Source organism: Phyllostomus discolor, chromosome 4 (assembly GCF_004126475.2).
Source record: "Phyllostomus discolor isolate MPI-MPIP mPhyDis1 chromosome 4, mPhyDis1.pri.v3, whole genome shotgun sequence".
In the NCBI taxonomy this organism is placed as follows: Eukaryota; Metazoa; Chordata; class Mammalia; order Chiroptera; family Phyllostomidae; genus Phyllostomus; species Phyllostomus discolor.
Genome location: NC_040906.2, coordinates 135,647,092 through 135,668,821, shown reverse-complemented (window position 1 = coordinate 135,668,821; position 21,730 = coordinate 135,647,092). Strand labels below are relative to the sequence as shown.

The 21,730-nt window shown below is 36.2% G+C and overlaps 1 protein-coding gene across 1 annotated transcript in view; it reads left to right on the top strand.

The window, feature by feature from the left end:
- LMBRD1 (LMBR1 domain containing 1) overlaps positions 1 to 21,730 on the top strand; it is a 102,886-nt gene that overhangs the window by 59,210 nt on the left and 21,946 nt on the right. The window contains exons 9-13 of the mRNA XM_028509840.2: positions 7,272 to 7,424; positions 15,308 to 15,372; positions 15,712 to 15,814; positions 16,348 to 16,452; positions 18,139 to 18,288. Coding sequence (XP_028365641.1) covers positions 7,272 to 7,424; positions 15,308 to 15,372; positions 15,712 to 15,814; positions 16,348 to 16,452; positions 18,139 to 18,288 — 576 coding nt within the window. The remainder of the gene's footprint in view (positions 1 to 7,271; positions 7,425 to 15,307; positions 15,373 to 15,711; positions 15,815 to 16,347; positions 16,453 to 18,138; positions 18,289 to 21,730) is intronic.

Genomic DNA, 21,730 nt, shown 5'->3' with positions numbered 1-21,730 from the left:
GAGATCCACACATCTGTACATCTGAAAGTGGGTGGATTGAATGCATAGGGAAGGTGGAAGCAGGAAAATGGCAGGAATTGTGCTTATGACCTTGGTTCCCCAGCCATGGCAGCTAAGCCTGCAGCTCTGGCCCCATACCACAGACTCTGAGAAGGAAAAGAGAGGCAGAAGCTGCGTTAGCACGTGTGACTTTGGCTCTCTTACCCTGCTATGGCAGTGCTGGAACCACCAGAGAGTGTGATAGCAGCAGTGGATGCAATACACAGGACTTCAGCCTCCTGGCCACAGTGATGCCAGCAGCCATGGGGAACTGGGCAGCAGTGTGGTAGGGCTTGCAACCCTGGCTCTCCTGCTCCACCTTATCCCCTCACCATGGTGGCAGTTCCCAACACCCAGACTGGAACATCATGGTCACATGCCATCTTGGTGATTCCATTGGTGATGCTCATGATTGTAAGCAAAACCCATGATTGCAGTGATACTGACAGCATCAAGGTACCAGTGACCCCAGAGGCACAAGCAGCAGTGTTGAGTGTACCTGCAATACCTCTGGCATATACAGTAGAAGGTCGAAATTGCTGGCTCTTGGATATAACTATAGCCAGCTCAGGTAAGGGAAATTAGAACTTTGTTCTGTATAGCTACCTACCGGAAAACAAAAGAAAGGCCTCTAAATAACCTATCTGTGGAATTGTTAAAGTAAATGAAGCTCACCTGCACTAGCAGGGGAACAAATCTATCAAGCACCATGAATAATCAGAATGACCTGGTACCACAAAAAGAAAATGACAATTCTTCAGAAACCAAAGTGAAAGTCACAGAAGATTGCTATCTAAATGATTGAGAATACAAAATAGCTGTCATGAAGAAAATCAGTGAAAAGTCAGGCAGTTTAGTGAGCTCAGGAGTACAATTAATGAACAGAAGTACTTTAACAAAAAAAGAACCAAACAAATTCTGGAGCTGAAGAACTGAATAAATGAGATAAATAATGCATTAGAAAGCATTGGAAATAGAGCAGAAAATATGGAAGAGAGACTTAACTAGCTATAAGATAGAAATAAAAAAATATTCAAGTGAAAGAGGAGAGGGAATAAAATAAATAAATAAACAAATAAATACATAGGAAGTCTACAAGCACTATCCAACTCCATTAGAAAGGGCAACATAAAGATAATGGTATCCCAGAAGGAAAAGAGAGGGAGAAGGGGACAGAGAGCCAATTTAAAGAAAAAAATAGGTGAGAAATTCCCAGACCTGGAGAAGGAACTGGACTTGAACTTAAACAAGTACAAGAAGCTAATAGAATACCTGATTATCTCAATGGAAAGAAAACTTCTTTAAGACACCATTATACTAAAACTGCCAAAAGTGAATGATTAAAAAAAAAAAGAATTCTAAAGGCAGCCAGGAGAATAATTCAATGACCTACAAAGGAAATTAATTAGGCTATCATCACATATCTCAGCAGAAATACTATAGGCCAGGAGAGAGTAGAATGCCATATTCAAAATATTGAAAGATAAAAGTTGCCCACCAAGAATAATCTATCCAGCAAAGCTCTCCTTCAGATATGAAGGAGAAACAGAGGCTTTTCCAGACAAATGAAAAATGAGGGAGTTTGCCACCATACAACCTGCCTTCCAAGAAATATATAAAGGAACTCTTCTGCTGGAAATGAAAGAGTGAAAAATACGCAAATCTTTGAGTAAGGCAGTAAACACAGAATCAGGAAACTGCAACTCTGTTACAGAATAGGGTTTTAAATAGTTACAGCATAAAGATTAAAAAGGGGGAAAGCATTAAAAGTAATTATAGCTACTTCAATTTGGTAACAAACACAACAAAAAGAATTTATGACAACAGAAACTTATGGGAAGGAGGAAAAGGATGGAATTTGTGTAGATAAGTGAAGATAAGATGTTATCAGAATAAAAAGGACTATTTTATCTGTGTGATGTTTTATATATATTTCAAGGTAACCACAAAACAAAAATCTAGATCATAAGACAAAACATAAAAAAAGAGGCAGAGAAAAGCATTATAGAAAATCACTAAACTAAAATGGAGAAACAAATAAAAGGTAACAATGGAGATATAGAGCAATCAGAAAACAAAAGATAATATATTAGTAGTAAGTCCTTATATATCACTAATTACCGTAAATGTAAACAGATTGATCTCACCAATCAAAAGTGACGCAGTAGCTGAATGAATTACAGAAAAAGACCTACCTATTTGCTGCCATCAGGAGACACATCTCAGGTCCAAAGACAAACATAGACTCAAAGCAAAGAAGTAGAAGACAATACTTAAAGCAAATGCTATCCAAAAGAAAGCACGTGTTGCTATACTTATTCAGACAAAGTAGACTTAAAGCCAAAAAAGGTACCAAGAGACACAGATGGACAGTATACAATAGTCAGCAGGACAAATCTTCAAGAAGACCTAATATTCATTAATCTTGCACCCAACTTAGGAGCACCAAAATATATAAAACAATTATTAATGGACCTAAATGGAGAAATTGACAGCCACACGATAATAGTAGGAGACTTTAACATCCTGCTTACACTAATGAATTGATCATATAGACAAAAAGTTAACAAGGAAACGCAGGCCTTAAATGACACATTAGATCATAGGGACTTATTAGATATGTACAGGATATTCCATCTGAAAGCAACAGAATACACATTCTTCTTAACTTCAGATGGAACACTCTCAAGGGTATATGTTGGAACATAAAACAAGTTTCAGTTATCTTTTTGGACCACTACAATATGAAACTCTAAATCAGCTACAAGAAGAAAGCTATAAAAATCACAGATATTTGGAGATTAAGCATTATTGGATCAAATAAGAAATAAAAATACATGGAGACATACAAAAATATGACATACCAAAACCTTGGGGATACAGCAAAAACAGAACTGAAAGGGGAGCTTATAGCAAATGGCACTACCTCAAGAAACAAGAAAAATCTCAAACTTTAGACCTTATGGAACTACGAAAAGAGGAACAAATGAAGCCCAAAGCAAGTAGAAGAAAGGAAATTATAAAAATAAGAGCAGAAAAGCAAAGCAAAGAAAAAAAAGAAATAGTCATGGACACAGACAACAGTATGGTGATTGCCAGAGGAAATGGAGGAAAGGAGGAGGTAGAAGAGGGTATAGGGAGTTATAAATGGTGATGAAAGAAGACTTGACTTGGGGTGGTGAACAAATACAATATACAGATAATGTATTGTAGAATTGTATACCTGAAACCCTTATAACTTTATTAATTAATGTCACCCCAATAAGCTCAATAGAAAACAAATTTTTAAAAGGCTTAAAAAAGCAATGAAATTAAGAGCTGTTTTTTTAAGAAGATGCACAAAATTGACAAACCTCTAAATAGACTCACTAAGAAAAAAAGAAGACTCTAAGTAAACTCAGAAATGAAAGAGAAGTTAAGATGTATACCACAGAAATACAAATGACCATAGGACAATACTTTGAAAGGCTATATAGCATTAAATTGGACAGCCGAGAAGAAATGGATAAATTCTTAGAAATGTACAACTTTCCTAGACTGAGTCATTAAAATATAGAAATTCTGAATAGACTGATCATTAGTAAGGAAATCAAAACAGTATTCAAAAATTGCCTCTCCCTCTCAAAAAAAAAGTTCAGGGTTAGATAGCTTCACTGGTGAATTCTACCAAACATTCAAAGATTTAATAACTGTTTTACTCAGTCTTCCTAAAGATCGAAGAGGAGAATACACTTCCTAACTCATTTTATGAGACCAATATTATCCTGCACCAAAACCAGACAAGCACAACACAAAAAAATAAAATTATCGGTCAGTATCTCTGCTGAATATTGATGCAGAAATCCTCAGCAAAATATTAGCAAACCAAATACAGCAATATATTAAAAAGATCACACACCATGATCAAGAGGGATTTATTTTAGAGATGCAAGGATAGCTCAACATCTGCAAGTCAGTCAGTGTAATATACCACATTAACAAAGTGAGAAATAAACTTTTGTTTCCATAGATGCAGAGAGAGCATTTGATAAGATTCAACATCCATTTATGATAAAAACCTCAATAAAATGGGTATAGAAGGAAAGTACCTCAACATAATAAAGGCCATATATGACAAACCCACAACTAACATCATACTCAATGGTGAAAAACAGAAAGCTTTTTATTGCCACTTTTATTCAATATGATATTAGGACTTGAGCAGTTTTCCAGAACATGGGACTTGCTGTGCTAAAATCAGGATGCTGGTCATCCTTGTAATCAGAGATGTGATAAATAGAATAACTCAGTACATTTACTTTATCCTTTGGAAATCTTAAATGTATACCTTTGTCAGGTGTTAATGAGAATTTAGGAATGGTATACTCTGAGAATATAAAATGTTAAGCTTTTAAAAAACTTGAATGTTGTGACATTGCTTATCCACACTAACACATACCTTTTAATAATAACATGCTATGCAGTGATGAAAAGGAATGAGGTAGATTTATATACAGATTGAAGAATACGTCTTATAAAATCAGGGTATGTTAGTTCAAGTTCTGGCTCAGCAGCTTATGCACATATCTGTGAGCCTTATTTTCCTGATCTCATCTTTATAGTACTTTTACCCACCCCAAACTTATATTCTGAAAATTCAAGGAGAATAAATGTAACAGATCAGTTTTAGGCACAAGAATTATGCTCAAGAAATGTTAGCTATTTTTTGAAGGTTTTATTAATTTAATTTTAGAAGAAAGGGGAGGGAGAAAGAGGGAGAGAAACATCAAATGTGTGGTTGCCTCTCATGTGCCCCGCATTGGGGGTCTGGCCCACAACCCAGGCATGTGCCCTGATTGGAAATCAAATGGGCAGCCCCTTGGTTCACAGGCCAGCACTCAACCACTGAGCCACACCAGCCAGGGCTGTTAGCTGTTGTTTACAACAGAACTATAAGTGTGTTCCATATATGCATGCATATAAATACATAGAAAATGTTTAGAAGGATACTGATCAGCGTGCTTTACAGTGATAACCACAGGGAAGGAGAATGGTAATTGGAGATAGTATTAAAGGGAATCTTTACTATTTTTTAAACAAATGGTATGTATTTATATACTTTACAACCACTTTTTTTTTCTTTTCAAATTAGATAGTTGGTTAACCGCTGGGTTTCTGTACTAGTGTTTGTTTCTCTGACCAAAATTGTTCTTGTATTTGTTTTGGTCAGTTGCCAAAGCAAACTGGGCATCCATCCTTCACTCCACTGAAGCATTCATTAAGTAGGCAAATGACTTGAGTTTGTTTATATTGGACCTTTAAATCAGTTTACTAATTTTTCTTCCTGACATATTGAAAGCCAGCAGTGAAATAATAGTACTTTATTGGTGGTGTTTTTTTGATAATAGAATGGAGATTATGGTTGAGATCTAAAGTACTGAGCCCTTTTCATACCATACCACTGAAGTATTATTACCTGGATCTGTCTTCTAAAAGGAAGTTTTTATTTTATCCCTCTGTCCTTCAGAAACTACCTTTCTGAAAGGTTCCTTTTTGGGGGATACAATTTGATAATACTTAATGTCCTTGACTTAAAGGAGTGAAGATTAAATATAGTCCAGTATGTGCAAAGTATGGTCTCTGGACCAGTAGCAGCTGCATCTCCTGGAAATTTGGTAGAAATGCAAATTTAGGCCCTACCTAAGACTTACTAAATCATATTTTCTTCGGGACGAGGTTTAGAAATCTGTGTTTAACAAATTTGTCAGGTGATTGATATGCATGATAAAGCTTGTAAAGCAGTAAGATGAGATATAGAAGAGGATGGCCAGTTCCAGAAGAGTATGGCAGTGCCACAATGTCAGGAGATCATTGTAATTGTGTCGACCTCTTTATTAAAGGGTGTTCAGGTATTGTCTTCATTATATCTATGATTTTAGTTGAAGGCTGCATTAGGATATGCTGGATAGCAATATGTTATGTATCTGCTGAGAACCTATTTAACCTTAATAAGGATATTAATATTCTCATATCTAATCTCTTTACATTTTGAAAATGCAATCTGATATAAATATTTTTTGTTCCTTCCGGTAAAACAAACAAATTTACATTTCACCTTTTTTATATATGGCAGTTGCCTTATTATTGTTGTTTATTGTTGTATCCAGTTGAAGGAGACTTAGGGGCAGGGTAGTTAAGTGGAAAGTGTTATTTGTGAGACACTATGAGGAAGGTAGGCTCATGTTTACAATAAGTATCACAGAGAAATAGATGGGAATTAGCTTAGGTTGACCAAAGAAAATATGACTCATTTGCAAATGTACTTGGAGAACAAGGAAGTGCTAATTTTCAGCAATTGTAAAAACCTCTGCATACCACATACAAGTATTACATGTCTCTGCTGGTATTTGAGTAAGGGGCTGAGAAGCATTGGTTTAGGTACACTACAACACAGTCACTTGACCAAAGAAAGAGAAGGAGTGGGGCCACATGTGTTAAGGGACAGAAAAATTTGGAGGCAAGCAAGAGTAACTGAATGTACTACATGAAAAATTCCATAAAAAAGATGTTTTATTTAAAAGTATTTCTCTCTTTCCACATAACTTTATATCACACATTTGGGAAACAGTGACCAAAGGAAGTTTAGTATTAAATGTACATACACCCACATTTTGATGCTGATCTTGGTTCAGATATGTGTATTGTCACTTCAAAATTGTCAGTTATTGATTTCAGTGTCTCTGGTTATATTTTGCTTGCTTGCTTGTCTTGTTGATTAACTCCACTTGTAGGTGAGATCATATGTTATTTGTCTTTCACCACCTGGCTTATTTTATGTAGTATGATGCTCTCCAGAGACACTGACATTACGAACAAACTGACAGTAACCAGAGGGAAGGTGGGAGGGGTAATGGGGGGAAAATGGGGAAGGGTTTTCGGGAACATCTATAAAGGACACATGGACAAAGCCAAAGGCGGATAGGATCAAGGGTGGGAAGTGGGGATGACTGGGCTGGTGGGGAGTGGTGGGGGCAAAATGGAGACAACTGTACTTGAATAGCAATAAAGTAAAAAAAAGTTGTAATTTGAATTAAAATAGTAAAACCTTTTAAAAATTTGTCAATTATTTTCAATTTTTAAATGTTCCCAAGGAGTTACATAAAAAATTTTCATTGCTTCATCTGCTAAATCTGATGGGCTACTTTATTATACTTTAATAGTAAAAATTTTTATTTTTGTTCTGTTGTTTGCAGAGCAAAGATGGTCGACCTTTGCCAGCAAGGGATAAACGCACCTTAAGACAACTTGAAGAAAGGTTACGAACACTTAGGAAGAGAGGGAGGCACTTAGAATTCATTGAAAACAGCTGGTGGACAAAATTTTGTGGTGCTCTGCGGCCCCTGAAGGTAAATGGAGTTTTAAAAATTATGCTGTAACTCTTCTTCCAAGTTTATATAGTACGTCTCAGAGAGGTTGAGTTCTCCTTTTGAGGTATTACAGCATGGTACTTAAGAATGTGGATTTTGGAGTCAGAATAATCCAGTTTTGAATCACAGCTCTGTCATGATTCTGAACTTCATTTACTCATGTGTAATGTAAGTGTTATAGCGACAGAGTTGTTAGAAGATTTAAATCAAAATGTAGATAAGTAATATAGTATGCTGCTGGCATATTTTGCAAGTCGTACTTTTCTGTAAGTAGGAGATCTGGGGCTCATAATAAAACTTAGGAGCCCTAACAGAAATGTAATAGAACCTGCTTTACTGTTAGATGATATGTGGCTAAAGCTATGTAAAAAGGTATTATTTGAGATGGAATACTATTACCTTTTGGGGGGGTGGGGGAGCCATCATTTGTTAGCCTTGAATTCTTGGGACTGTGGTTTCTAAACATAAGTATCTCAATTGAGTTGAGCTTATCGTAATATGACCCTGAGTCTAAAAAGTAACTAGAGCCGCTGGCCATAAACTTTTGTCTGTGCCCACTCTGTATCTGGCATTTCAAACAACAGAATTGTTTATACCGTAATTATACAATGCCAGTTGTGATCAGAAAGCGCAGTGAATAGACCGGTTTGAGTAAAGTTAAGCAAAATGAAGCTAATAAATGGGCTTTGACTAATTTTTTAAAAAAGTGTTTTATAGAACCCTATCAAAGATTAGTCAGGTTGAGTTCTATGGTGCATTGTCTTCCTCTTATAATTAGAAAGGAAACGAGGAAATGCAGTGACTGCTCACCCCAAAAAGCTCCTCTTTTGAAGGAGCTTTTACCATGATCAGTTCTATGTATCATATTTTAACCTTCTGTTAGAATAATTTTTTAAAAACTTAGCTAAATTCTTTTCCCAAAGTGATTTGTCATCATATTACCAAAGGTATGAGAAACCTTCCCCAACCTTATCTTAATTCTAAATTGTTTGTAGCTTCTTATAAATATTTATAACCAGTCTATAACATTAACTACCTTGTTTTAAACATTCTCTGCTTCATTTCACTGATTATATACTTAGATGGATTTTTAAATGAACTTTATTAAGTGTGCAGGTTGATTTTACCAAATATAGGTATGTATGTATAGAATATCCACATTATCCCAGAAAGCTACTTTGTCTCCCCCACTTCCTTGAGCTCAGACTGCAGAAAACCACTAATGTACTTCTGTCATTATACTTTAGTTTCATGTATTCTATAATTTTGTATAAATAGAATTACAGAATTAAAACCTTTTTAAAACTTATTGGGTAGTGTATAGTCTTTGTCTGGCTTCTTTGGCTCAGCTCAGTGGTTTTGACATTCATCCATGTTGTTGCATTTTTTTGAAGTTGTTCATTCTGGTTTTATTGCCGAGTATCATTCCAGTGTGTGTCTGTGTCACAATTTGTTTATCCACTTACCTGTTAGTGGATTTGACTTGTTTCCAGTTTGAGACTATTATGAATAATACCAATGTGAACATTTGTGCATAAATATTTGTGTAGATAATGTTTTCATTTCATTCATATTTTTCTTGGGTAAATACTTAGGAGTAGAATGGCTAGGTCTAATGTTTAATATATGTGTAAGTTTATAAGAGATTGCCAAAGTATTTTCCAAAGTGGTTGTACCATTTTGCATGCCCACAACAATATAAGATTTCTACTTTCTTTGCATCCTTGTCAACTTTTATATTGTAATTATTTGTAATAGTTTTCCTAATGGGTGTGTAACAGTATCTCATTATAGTTTTAATTTGCATTTCTTGATGACTATTGATATTGAATATCATCTTCTATTCTTATTGGCTATTTCTTTGTCTTCTCTAAAATGCTTCTTTGGCCATTTTGAAAATTAGGTATTTACTTTATGAATGGGTTGCAAGAATTGTTTATGTATCTGGATCAAGTACTTTGTCAAATATATGTATTTTGAATATGCATATTCATACAGAGTAGGAGACAAATATATATTGTTTCCCACTTTATGACTTGGTTTTATGTTTTCTTAACACGTCAAAGAGATGTTTTTAAAGCTTTTATAGCAAACATTTTCTCCTCTGTTTTCTTCTGGAAATTTTGTACTTTTAGATCTTGTGTTTAGATTTGTAGTTCATTTTAAGTTAATTTTACTGGATGGTATGACCTAAGGGTAAAGGCTTATTTTATTTTTCATGTGGATATCAGACCACTTTTTTTCTGAAGATTATCCTTTGCTCATTGAATTTCTTTGGCAATTTTGTCAAATTAATTGACCATATATATATGTGAGGGTCTAATTTTGGACTTTGTCTTCAGTTTTGTTGATTTATATATCCTTATATTAAAACTTGATTACTGGAGATTTCAAAGCAGTCATGAAATCAGTTTTGTGAGTTCTTCAGTTTTATTTTCCTTTTTCAAAATTGTTTTAGCTATGCTGGAAACTTTGCATTTCTATGTAAATTTTAGAGTCAGCTCATAATTTCACAAAGCACTCATGGGAATTTTTATTGGGATTACTTTGAATCGATAGGTTAAACTTGGGGAGAATTGATATTTTATTTATTTATTTATTTTATTTATTTTTATTGTTGTTCAAAAGCAGTTGTCTGCCTATCCCTTCCACCCCTCCCCACCATTCCAGCCCTCTCCACCTCCCCCTCCCATTTCCACCTCCCTTGTTGTTGTCCATATGTTCTTTATAATTGTTCCTGTACACCCTTCACCCTTTTATTTTAATATTGAATCTTCAGGTCTATGAACATATCTTTGCACTTATTTATGTTATCTTAAATTACTCTCAGCAGTCACTTGTAGTGTTAAGTGAGGTGGACTTGCAAATACAGTATTTTGATAAATTTATAAGTATTTCTTTTTTCTGTTTTTTTTACATTTAATCTTCATTATATGTTTTTCCATGACCATTTAGTCCCCGTATACCACCCTTCCCCTATCAATGACCTCACTGTTGTCCATGTGCATGAGTCCTTTTTCCTTTTTTGCTCAATCCCTCTACTCCCTCACCCACCCATCCCACTAGCTGTCATCCTGCTATCTATGAGTCTGTCCCCATTTTCCTTGTTAGTTCAGTTTGTTAATTAGATTCTACATATGAGTGAAATCATGTGGTATTTGTCTTTCTCTGACTGGCTTATTTCATTTAGCATGATTTTCTCCAGATCTATCTGTACAGTCACAAAGGGTACAATTTTCTTTCTGTTTTTCATAGCTGAGTAGTATTCCATTGGGTCAGTATCCCATAGTTGTTTTATCCACTTATCTGCTGGTGGACACTTGGGCTGCTTCCAGATCTTGGCAATTGCAAATAACACTACAATGAACATAGGGGTGCTTATATTCTTTCAAATTAATGTTTTGGGTTCCTTCAGATGTATTCTCAGAAGTGGGATTACTGGGTCCAAAGGCAGATCCATTTTTAATTTTTTGAGATATCTCCATAGTGCTTTCCACAGTGACCGCATTCACAACAACAGTGCAAAAGGGTTCCCCTTTCTCCATGTCCTTGCCAGCATTTATTGTTTGTTGATTTATTGATGGTAGCCATTCTGACAGTTGTGAAATGGTAATTCACTAATCAATTAGTGAGTTACATTGCTATGAACAATGTCAGATTATACAGCCATGTTTTCTTCTAGGATTTTTATTATTTTAGGTCTAACATTTAAGTCTTTAATCCGTTTTGAATTTATTCTTGTGTGTAGCATAGAAACGGTCTAGTTTCATTTTTCTGCATGCATCTGCCCAATTCTCTCGGCACCATTTATCATATATGCTTGCTTCCTCTGTCAAATATTAATTGACTACAAAGTTATGCATTTATTTCTGGACTCTATATTCTGTTCTGTTGATCTATGGGTCTTTTTATATCAGTATTATGCTGTTTTGATTACTATGGCCTTATAATATTGTGTGATATTAGGTAGTATGATTCCTCCAACTTTGGTCTTCTTTCTCAAGATCGCTATTGCTATGTGGTACCTTTTGTGGTTCCATGTAAATTTCTGAAATATTTGTTCTAGTTCTGTGAAATACATCATTGGTATCTTGATAGCAATTGTGTTGAATCTGTAGATTGGACATTTTAATGATATTAATTCTTCCTATCCATGAACGTGATATGTGCTTCCACTTATTTGTATCTTCTTCAGTTTCTTTCTTCAGTGTCTTACAGGTTTCCAAGTACAGGTCTTTAATATCCTTGGTTAGGTTTATATAGGGAACCAGTCTGCGTGGCAGTGGCAAATGTAGCCCAGCCCATGATTCAGAAAATGGGCAAGAGCCAGTCGGCACACAGGAACTGAGCCCATGGATCGGTTTTCCTGTGGGGAATCAGGCCTGCATTGTACCTAGGCTGCTTTGAGGCTTGCTTTTTGCTAAAACTCCCTCACCCTGAATTGAGGCAGCAAATGTTTATTGCATATCTTTAAAGTAACTTCCTAAAGTCTGTACTAAATCTCCCAAGGATGGAGTGTAGCCAGTTCAACCACTTTTCCCCTTGGGTTTGCAGACATCCTTTTCTTTGAAGTATTTAGCAACATCATCTCCTTTGTTATCTGTAAAAGGTAATCACCTAAAGCTAACCTATGCATAGTAAATGAGGACCATCCTCAATGTAATGTACCGAGAAAAGCAATGTACCTGATCCCTGTCCAGGCAGGGGTCAGGGCTCTCTCTCACTCAGAGAGTGGCCATGCTGTCCCTTTTTCTCCACAGGACTTCTGCAGTCTGTGTGAATTTGTTTGTCACATTCACAACACATGGACCCTGCTGGTCAGAGTCTGCATCAGGTTTATTCCTAGATATTTTATTCTTTTTGTAGCAATTGTGAATGGGATTGTTTTCTTTATTTCAATTTTAGTTCATTATTGGCATATAAAAATGCAACTGATTTCTGGATATTAATTTGCATCCTGCTACTTTACTGAAGTCATTTATCGGTTCTATTAATTTCTTGGTGAAATCTTTGTTATTTTCTATGTATAGTATCAGGTCATCTGCACATAATGACAGTTTCACTTCTTCCTTTCCAATTTAGATACCTTTTATTACTTCTTGTCTAATTGCTGTGGCTAAGACTTTGAGTACTGTGTTGGACAAGAGAGGCGAAAGCAGACATCCCTGTCTTTTTCCTGATCTTAAGGGAAATGCTTGTAGCTTTTTCCCATTGAGTATGATGGTTATTTTTCTGGCTAGCTTATCATGTGTTTCCAGCTGCAGTCCATTTCAGGCTCCCTCTTGGAGCCTGCAAGAGGAGTTGGATAGCCATGGGCCACGTGTTTGCTAGAGCCGCATGGCCATGGAGAGAACAGGTGAGTATACTGTGTGAGCGCAGGTTCCTGAAAGAGAGAGAGGGAAAGAGAGAGAGAAAGAGCGAGCAAGCACTTAGTCCTTTATGAGTCCACACCACCTGCTATGGGTCTGGTAGCTATTAGACCCACATAGTTGTGTGGTTCCAGGCAAGAGAGTGCAGAAACAAACAGGTGAGTGCATCATCAGGTCGGTGGGGAGAGAGAAAGAGAGAGATATTGAGAGATTGATTGATTGATTCTTTGTTGCAATAGTCCTCTGGGAATATAACTAGGAGCTTGGGTTTAGGGCAGATCAGATGCTTTCTCAAAATGGCCAATCAACTTTCCAAACTTTTGCAGGTTTTGATAGGTCCACCCTCTAATTAGACTGACAGGCCTGTATGGTCCAGCACCTTCCCTTGTGCCCACCATCAATCTGGGACTAGAGGGATAGGAAGGGAAGAGTGTTAATTCCTTTGGTAGAGCAAAGCTGTGATCCCCTGGGGTGTGAAGCTATAGATTTCTGGCTAAGCAAGCAGGCTCCTGCTTCCCATTTTATTAAGTTCATTGTCTAGTTCCCTTTGCTATCTTTATTTATCAGTATCTAGTTAAATACCAGTGATGACACTGGAACTTGGATATCAGTGGCTGATCAATACCTAACCCTGTTTTTTGTGTGTTTGTGTTGAAGAACAACTTATTTAAGATAATATGGTTGATTCATCAACATTGAACTTACGACCAACAGCAGTATAACTCATGCCTGAACAAGGCTTACCTAGCACACGTATTTTCTTAGTAATCATGGCCTTGGGTTTGTGGACTAATTAGCTTAGCTGTCCCTGGAACTTGGGAACATGTCAAGAAAAAAAAGAGCCTTGGTTATTAGTAACATAGATTTTTACCCATTTTTTTCATATGGTAGCTGTACTCTTAATTTTTTGAGGAACTTTCATGTTATTTTCCACAGCGGCTGCACCATTTTACATTCCCACCAACAGTGTACAAAGGTTCCCTTTTCTTGATCTTCACAAACAACTCTTGTCTTTTTTTTCTTTTTTCTTTTTTTTATTTTAATCTTTGTTCAAGTACAGTTTTCTCCCTTTTACTCCTATTCCAGCCCACCCACCCAACCCTCCCCACTTCTAAACACCAATACAAAAGAACCTTTGCACCCCCATGTTCATAGCAGCACAATTTACAATAGCTAGGTGCTGGAAGCAACCTAGATGCCCATCAGTAAATGAATGGATCAAAAAACTATGGTACATTTACACAATGGAATTCTATGCAGCAGAAAGAAAGAAGGAGCTCCTACCCTTTGCAACAGCATGGACGGAGCTGGAAAGCATTATGCTAAGCGAAATAAGCCAGTCAGTGAAAGACAAATACCATATAATCTCACCTTTAACAGGAACCTAAACAACAAAACAAAGAAACAAGCAAAATATAACCAAAGTCACTGAAATAGAGGACAGGCTGACAGTGACCAGAGTGGAGAGAAGAGGAAATTTCAAGGGAGAATGGGTAGGGTTTACAGGAACAGATTTTTACCCACTTTTTTACTATGAAATTTTATTTCTTAGGGACCCAGTTCCAGTAATTAGTTTGACTGTTTTCTATCTTCACTAGTATATGAAGTTTATATAGTAAAAGGAAATGTGTTTCACCAATTACAATACTTAACACATTTCTCCACAGAAACATGGTTTTACATGACAGTATCTTTAGTGATGCTAGTACTCTATTTCAGGAATATTATCAGTTATATAGTCTTTTCTGAGCTGTGATATAATTTTATATATTTAATTAGCATTTACAGTATATATGGTATAGATAGGTGTATATGTAATATGTATTATGTATATGGCATATATAGGTGTATATATTGTGGGAAAATATTCCAAATTCCATATTTTAACAAGTTAATATAACCTGATGAGTTTCTTGGGGTTTTTTTTGTATATGTATATTAGTCTAAATATAGTCTTAAAAATTTTTTTTTGTTTATTATTTTTAGAGGGGAGAAGGGCAGAAGAGAGGGAGAGAAGCAACAGTGTGTGGTTGCCTCTTGTGCCCTCTCCCCACGCTGGGGACCTGGCCTGCAACCCAGGCATATTCCCTAGAATGGGATCAAACTGGCGACCCTGTGGTTCACAGGCCGGCACTCAATCCACTGAGCCACACCAGCCAGGGCTTAATATAGTCGTATTAGTCTTTTCAGTTAATTTTGAAACTTACATATGAATATAACTGAATGTAAACCTTTTATTTGACCTAGCAAAGGGTCTCATTTGGTTATTTACAAATGAAGACTTCAGAATGCTTTGTCTGTTTTTGTGTATATTCTCAAAGAATCTCATAATGAAAATTTAGATGACAAATGCCTAAGATTATATACTAAATTAAATGTATCTTAGATCATTTTAGTTATGTCATGGTCATATACTAGCAATTTGTATTGAACATAATGATTTCATGCTTTTAATATCAACTTTTAGAACTATATTTTAATGTTTTCTTTTAGATCATTTGGGGAATATTTTTCATCTTAGTTGCATTGCTGTTTGTAATTTCTCTCTTCCTGTCAAAGTAAGTACATTAGACATATTTTGTAAAGCACTTACATAAATCCCATGATATTACACATTTTTCTTGCTGAATTCCATTAGTGTAGTCTATTCATCTTAAGGAGCTATTTTACTTGAAGTGTTCTACAGCATTAACTCAAAGAATGACTAAAAAGTTTCAATAGTAGATAGTATTTCTTTATTCTTTATTGAACAATATCTGTAAGATACTTAAGTGAGGTTTAATTTGTTATTTGAGGTTTTCTTTGATTCAGTTGAATTTGCATGCTTAAGTTATAAACTAATTGAAAGTATGGTCATATAATATATAAAATCCCTCTATAATTTTTTTTCTATTCAGTTTGGATAAAGCTCTTCATTCGGCTGGAATTGATTCTGGTTTTGTAATTTTTGGAGCTAATCTGAGTAATCCGCTGAACATGCTTTTGCCTTTACTACAAACAGTAAGTAAAAAAAAAAGTCATTTTGTGCTCTAGCAAACATTCTCACACACTGTCAAATTATTATGTTGAAAAACCTATTAATACCTGGCAATATATGCTTGTGCCCTCTGCTGATTTGGCTTTTTACTTATACGTAACTGCCACATTGATATGTTGCTTTAAGGCTTACTATGTAGATATTTAGTTGAACTCTTGAATTATGTGTAATTTGACTCGATACAATATAAACCTTAAGGTGAGCTTTTCTAAGAATTTCCTGGTTTAAATTTTTGATGAAGTTTTTTACTGCATATTTAAATGTAATTTTTAGCTTTATTTGTTAGAGGATTTTTCTAGGATAATGGGAGTAAACAATTGGGAAATAGTTTGGTAATCATTTTGGGGGGATCCTTTTTTTGTATTTTTATAGTAGCCTGATCTGAATCAGGGTTGATATATTAATTTGCCAACAATGAATAACGAAGTTTTAGTTAATTTTATATGACTTCTAGAGCCCTGTTTGTGTATTGAATTTAATTTTATTTTTTTTCCAGGTTTTTCCTCTTGATTATATTCTTATAACAATTATTATTATGTACTTTATTTTTACTTCAATGGCGGGGATTAGGAATATTGGCATATGGTTCTTTTGGATTAGAGTAAGTATATATTACAGTATTGCTATTTTCATCATTTCATATATAATTTTATTGTTGAAAATTATCTTGGAATTATAATATAGAAGTTATAAATATCCTGATACTAAAAGTGATGGTAAATTAGCTTTTTCACTGTATGCTGACATAAAAGTGCTTTTGTCTAGAGCATTAGTATTAAACAGGAGTGATTTTGCCCACCTGGATATGTTTGCCCATATTTGGAGACATTTTCACTTGCTAATACTAGGGGGTGCTATTGGCACCTAGTGGGTAAGTCCTATAGTGCACAGGGAGGCGTCTGACAATGTCTTATCCAGCCCATAATATCAGTAGTGCCAAGGTTGAGAAACTCTGGTCTACAATTTATATTATTTTTCTTAGGGCTTGGCTGCATGGAAACATAGTGAAGCACAAATGGATACACTTTAGCTCGAAAGATGGTCCTTCCTACTAAGAGTTAAAGATCACTATATGGTTTAGAGAAAGGGTTATTTTCTTATGCTTACTTTGAGATAAATTAAAAATTTTAAAATGAAGCTGTATCAAATGGAGACTACTTCCGGCTGTGAGTGAAAGAAAAACCATTTAAATAGTGGCTTGAACTAATGAATGACTTCTTGCTATAGAAAAAAATCTAACATTGTTTTATTAGCTCAAAAATGTCAAGCCCAGTAGTATCTCTGTAATCCTCTTGGCTTCTCCCTCTTTACTGTAATTTGGCAGCTGCAGCTTCACTTATCCTGTCCATGTTACAAAAGGAAAAGGTAGATGGGAGGAAGGGTTACACGTATATAAAGCAAGACTTACTGAGAAATCCCCAGTGGATTTCAACTTTTCTTTTGATGTTTAATCACTGCTGTATTTTATCACTGCTAGGTGCAAGGGAAGCTGGGGAATGTAAAATTTTAGGTGATCATATCATCAACCCATCCAGAATTAGAATTCTGTTACTCTAGATAGTACTGCAATCTAGTCATAAAACAGGTAGGTGATATCTTAGTTGCTAAAGTAAAAGTATGCTCTGCCATTGAAATGGAGCAAGCTACCCAGTTCCTTCTTTTTGTTACTGTATGCTTTAGTTTTGCTCTAATACAGGTACATAGGAAAATATTTAGTCAGATTATCATAACTAGACTTTATGGCAGTATGAGAACATTATGAGCATTTTATAGATATGAGTATATATAAACATGTGATATGTCTGTTCTTGTGCAGTAATATTACATAAGATTACAAATATATTAATAATACTTACAGTTTAAACTAATTCTTCTAATCTTTAGATAGAGTTAGAGGTAGTTCAAAATTCTCCTTAGCTCTATAAACTTCTAATAGATGCTATTGCATAATAAATTTAGAATATTTGTCTGGAAACAGACCATGTAAATACTGATATATTCTCTAGGTCCTGTGTTTTTAAGAAATCATTTATAGGTTCCTTTGGATATAGATGCTTTGCCATGGTTATAAAATAAACATACTTAAACCTAAATGCTTTACATGGAGAAAATTGTCTTTATTATTTTTATAATTATTTGGAATGATTAAGAATTCTCAGTGTTTATTTTGAATTAAAGAAAGGCATGGTTGATTGAACTCTGTTGACTACCCACACGTGAGCAGGACTGTGTGCCTTACTAGTAAAACATGTTGCCGACATGCTGTTACCATCTTCTTTTTTTCCAGCTATATAAAATCAGAAGAGGTAGAACCAGACCCCAGGCACTCTTATTTCTCTGTATGATACTTCTGCTTATTGTCCTCCACACTAGTTACATGATTTATAGTCTTGCTCCCCAGTATGTTATGTATGGAAGCCAAAATTACTTAACAGAGGTAAGTGCAAACTTAAAAATTCATTATTTTTATATTGTACTTTTAAATTTTAAATTGTATTTTATTGATTATACTATAATAGTTGTCTCAGTTTTTCTCCTTTTGCCCACCTGCACCCAGCACCGCCCCACTCCCTCAGGCAATATGCACACCATTGTTAATGTCCATGGGTCATATATAAGTTCTTTGGCTACTCCATTTCCTAGACTGCTGTACATCCCCATGGCTATTCTGTAACTACTTATTTGTACTTCTTAATCCCCTTAGCTCTTCACCATTCCCCCACACTCCACTTCCATCTGGCAACCATCAAAACACTCCATATTCATGACTCTGTCTCTATGTTTCTTGTTTGCTTAGTTTGTTTTTTAGATGCAGTTGTTAGTAGATATGTATTTATTGCCATTTTATGTTCATAGTTTTGATCTTCTTTTTCTTAGATAAGACCCATTAACATTTCATGTAATAATGATTTGGTGATGAAGTCCATTAGTCTTTTTCTTGTTCTGAGAAGCTCTTTATCTGTCCTTTGATTCTAAATGGTAGTTTTGCTAGGGAGAGCAATCTTGGCTGTAGGTCCCCACTTTGCAAGACTTTGAATATTGCTTGCCAATAGCCTGCAAAGTTTCTTTAGAGAAATCAGCGGACATTCTTATGTGAAGTCCCCTGTAGGTAATTGCTTTTTTGTTGCCACTTTTAAGATTCTGTCTTTATCTCTCTTTTTAAAGATTTTATTTATTTATTTTTAGAGAGAGGGGAAAGGGAGGAGAAAGAGGGAGAGAAACCTCAATGTGTGGTTGCCTCACACGCATTATTGTCCTTACAATAACACTAGTTATAGTGTTATAACTAGTGTTATTGTAACACTGGTTACATGGGGACAAGGCGTGCAACCTAGGCATGTGCCCTGAATAGGAATCAAACTGGCAACCCTTTGATTTGCAGGCCTGCGCTCAATCCACTGAGCCAGCCAGGGCAAGGTTCTGTCTTTATCTTTAACCTTTAGCATTTTAATTATGGTGTGTCTTGGAGTGGGCCTCTTTGCATCCTGTTTGTGACTCTCTGTACTTCCTGGATTTCATTTCTGACTCAGATCTTTTTTATGCTGTTGAGGTCCTCACTAAGTTCCTTGGGTATCCTTATAACTGGTGTTTTGAACTCTGCAACTGATAGATTGCTTATCTCCATTTTGTTTAGTTCTTTTCCTGGAGTTTTGATCTGTTCTTTCATTTGGGCCATGTTTCTTTGTCTCTTCCTTTTGGCAGCCTCCCTGTGTTTGTATGTATGTATTGGGTAGAGCTGCTGTGACTCCCTGTCTTAGTAGCATAGCTTATGTAGTAGGTGTCCTGTGGGGTCCAGTGGCACAGCCTCCTCTATCACCCAAGCTGGGTACTTGAGGTGCACCTTCTGTTTGGGCTGAGTACACTTTTCTCCTGTAAGTTGAGTCTTCATTGCCATTGGCAGGTCAATGGGAAACATTTACCTAGGCCAGTCAGCTGCAAGGACTGGTGTGACCACTGAACATCAACCTCTGTCCTCTGTGGAGGATCAGCTGTTTGGATGAAGGGTAGAGGTGTTTTGGCGTGGTCTGTAGCTGTCCACTGCGTGCTCAAGCTCTGGGGTTTCCCAGGTCATAGAGGCGAATGTCAGCCACCACCTGTGTTTTTCCCAGGCCACGCTGCCTCAGCTATAAAGCAGTTTGAAATGGATGCTTTGTGCTGGGCTTGGAGATTCCCAGGTGAAGCCAAGCTGTGAACGTAGGCTGGTTGCTGCTAGTGCCAGACCTGGGGCCACTTAGCAAGAAGTATGGAGTCTGGGGGCTTACTGAGGCTGGTTCTTAATTGTTTGAGAGGATTTAGGAAGTTGTGAACCATGAGCCAGGACCAGCCACTCATATGTAAAAGTAGCTTGCATGGACCCGTAAGTTGGATAGGAGGAAGTCTCTGAGTATCTCTAGGGTGGAGCAAACAGTGTTAGCAAGGTTGATCGAGTCTCAGATAATCGCACTAGCTTGTGGCTCCATAGCTTTGTGGGAGAGTGTTCAGAAAAGGAACATTGCCCTCTGCCTACCTTCTGTCTGGGAGAAAGCTGTCCCCCAGCTCTCACCTTGATGTCAGACACTTCACTTCCTCCCTGTACGCACACCACTGTTGGCCTTTCAAGCTGCTACCCTGCTGCTAGGGCTCAGAGGGATTGAGTCTGAATAAGTCTGTGTGTGGGTTCTCTAAGGGGAACTGTTTGGGACTCTAGTACTTTCTTCTACCAACTCAATCCCTTCTGATTTTTTGCAGCCAGAAGTTGTGGGGGCTTATCTTCCTGCCTTGGAACCCTGGGCTAGGGGGCCTGGTGTGGGGCTAAGGTTCCTTGCTTCCGAATATCCCTTCCAAATACTTTCCACCACCTGTGATGTGGGACCAGCCCATTCTGCATCTCCATCCCACCTACCAGTCTGGATGGATGTGGTTTCTTTACTTCTGTTGTTGTTGGACTTCCATTCACATGATTTCTGATGGTTCTGAGTGATGGTGGTTCCATACTTTAGTTGTCTTTTTGATGTGGTTATGTAGGAAGTGAACCATGCTTATTTATGGTGACATCCTAACCAGAAGTCGTCACTATTTTGATATTTTAAAGATACTGATATTTAAAAGCAGTTTTTAATTTGTGGAGGCTGACAGAAGATATTAGCTTATCAGATTAAATTTAATTTTGGCAAAGCTGTTTTTTCATTCCACTTTTGAACATACTTATATTTGTTTCATACCAATTCTTTTTAAAACTAACATACTGAATTTTATTAAAATAATTTTTAAATAGATCCCATGGTGCCAAGCTACTGAGCATTATCTCAGCACTTTATTAAAACTTATAACATTTCCTTTAAAAAACATTTTAAGAATTTTATTAATGTGGTTCCCCAAAAGTTTTGGTGAGCAAAATATGTATGTTCATAAGTACCATTAATCTCACAGGAGATGCTTTATAAACATGTCATTTGTGGGTAACTGGGCTTTCTTTTAACATGATGGGTGTTCTCTTACCTCTAACACTGATTTCTTGATACTGATCTTTCAGATACCAGCTGAGATTCCTAGTTGTAACTGGGTAGCTAGTTTGGGGTTTTTGACAATTTAAAATATTTTGACCACATCTGACTCAATCTGTGCTGCTTCCTCCATTCTTTTTTACTTTAACATGTAATTAGGAAGAAAAAACATCTAACTAGCACATCAACTCTTCAATTAATACCACCCATAATATTGCTAAGTATTGAAAAGTAGTTGATTGAAAAACGTTAGGTAACAATGTGGGTAGAACAATCATGATGGAGATATAGGAATGACCTGTGCTCAGGAACCACAGTGCTAGATCACCTGAATCCATCTCCCTTCTTACACCTTTTTTACTCTCTTCCTGCTTCATCCCCTGCACCTAGTTCTCT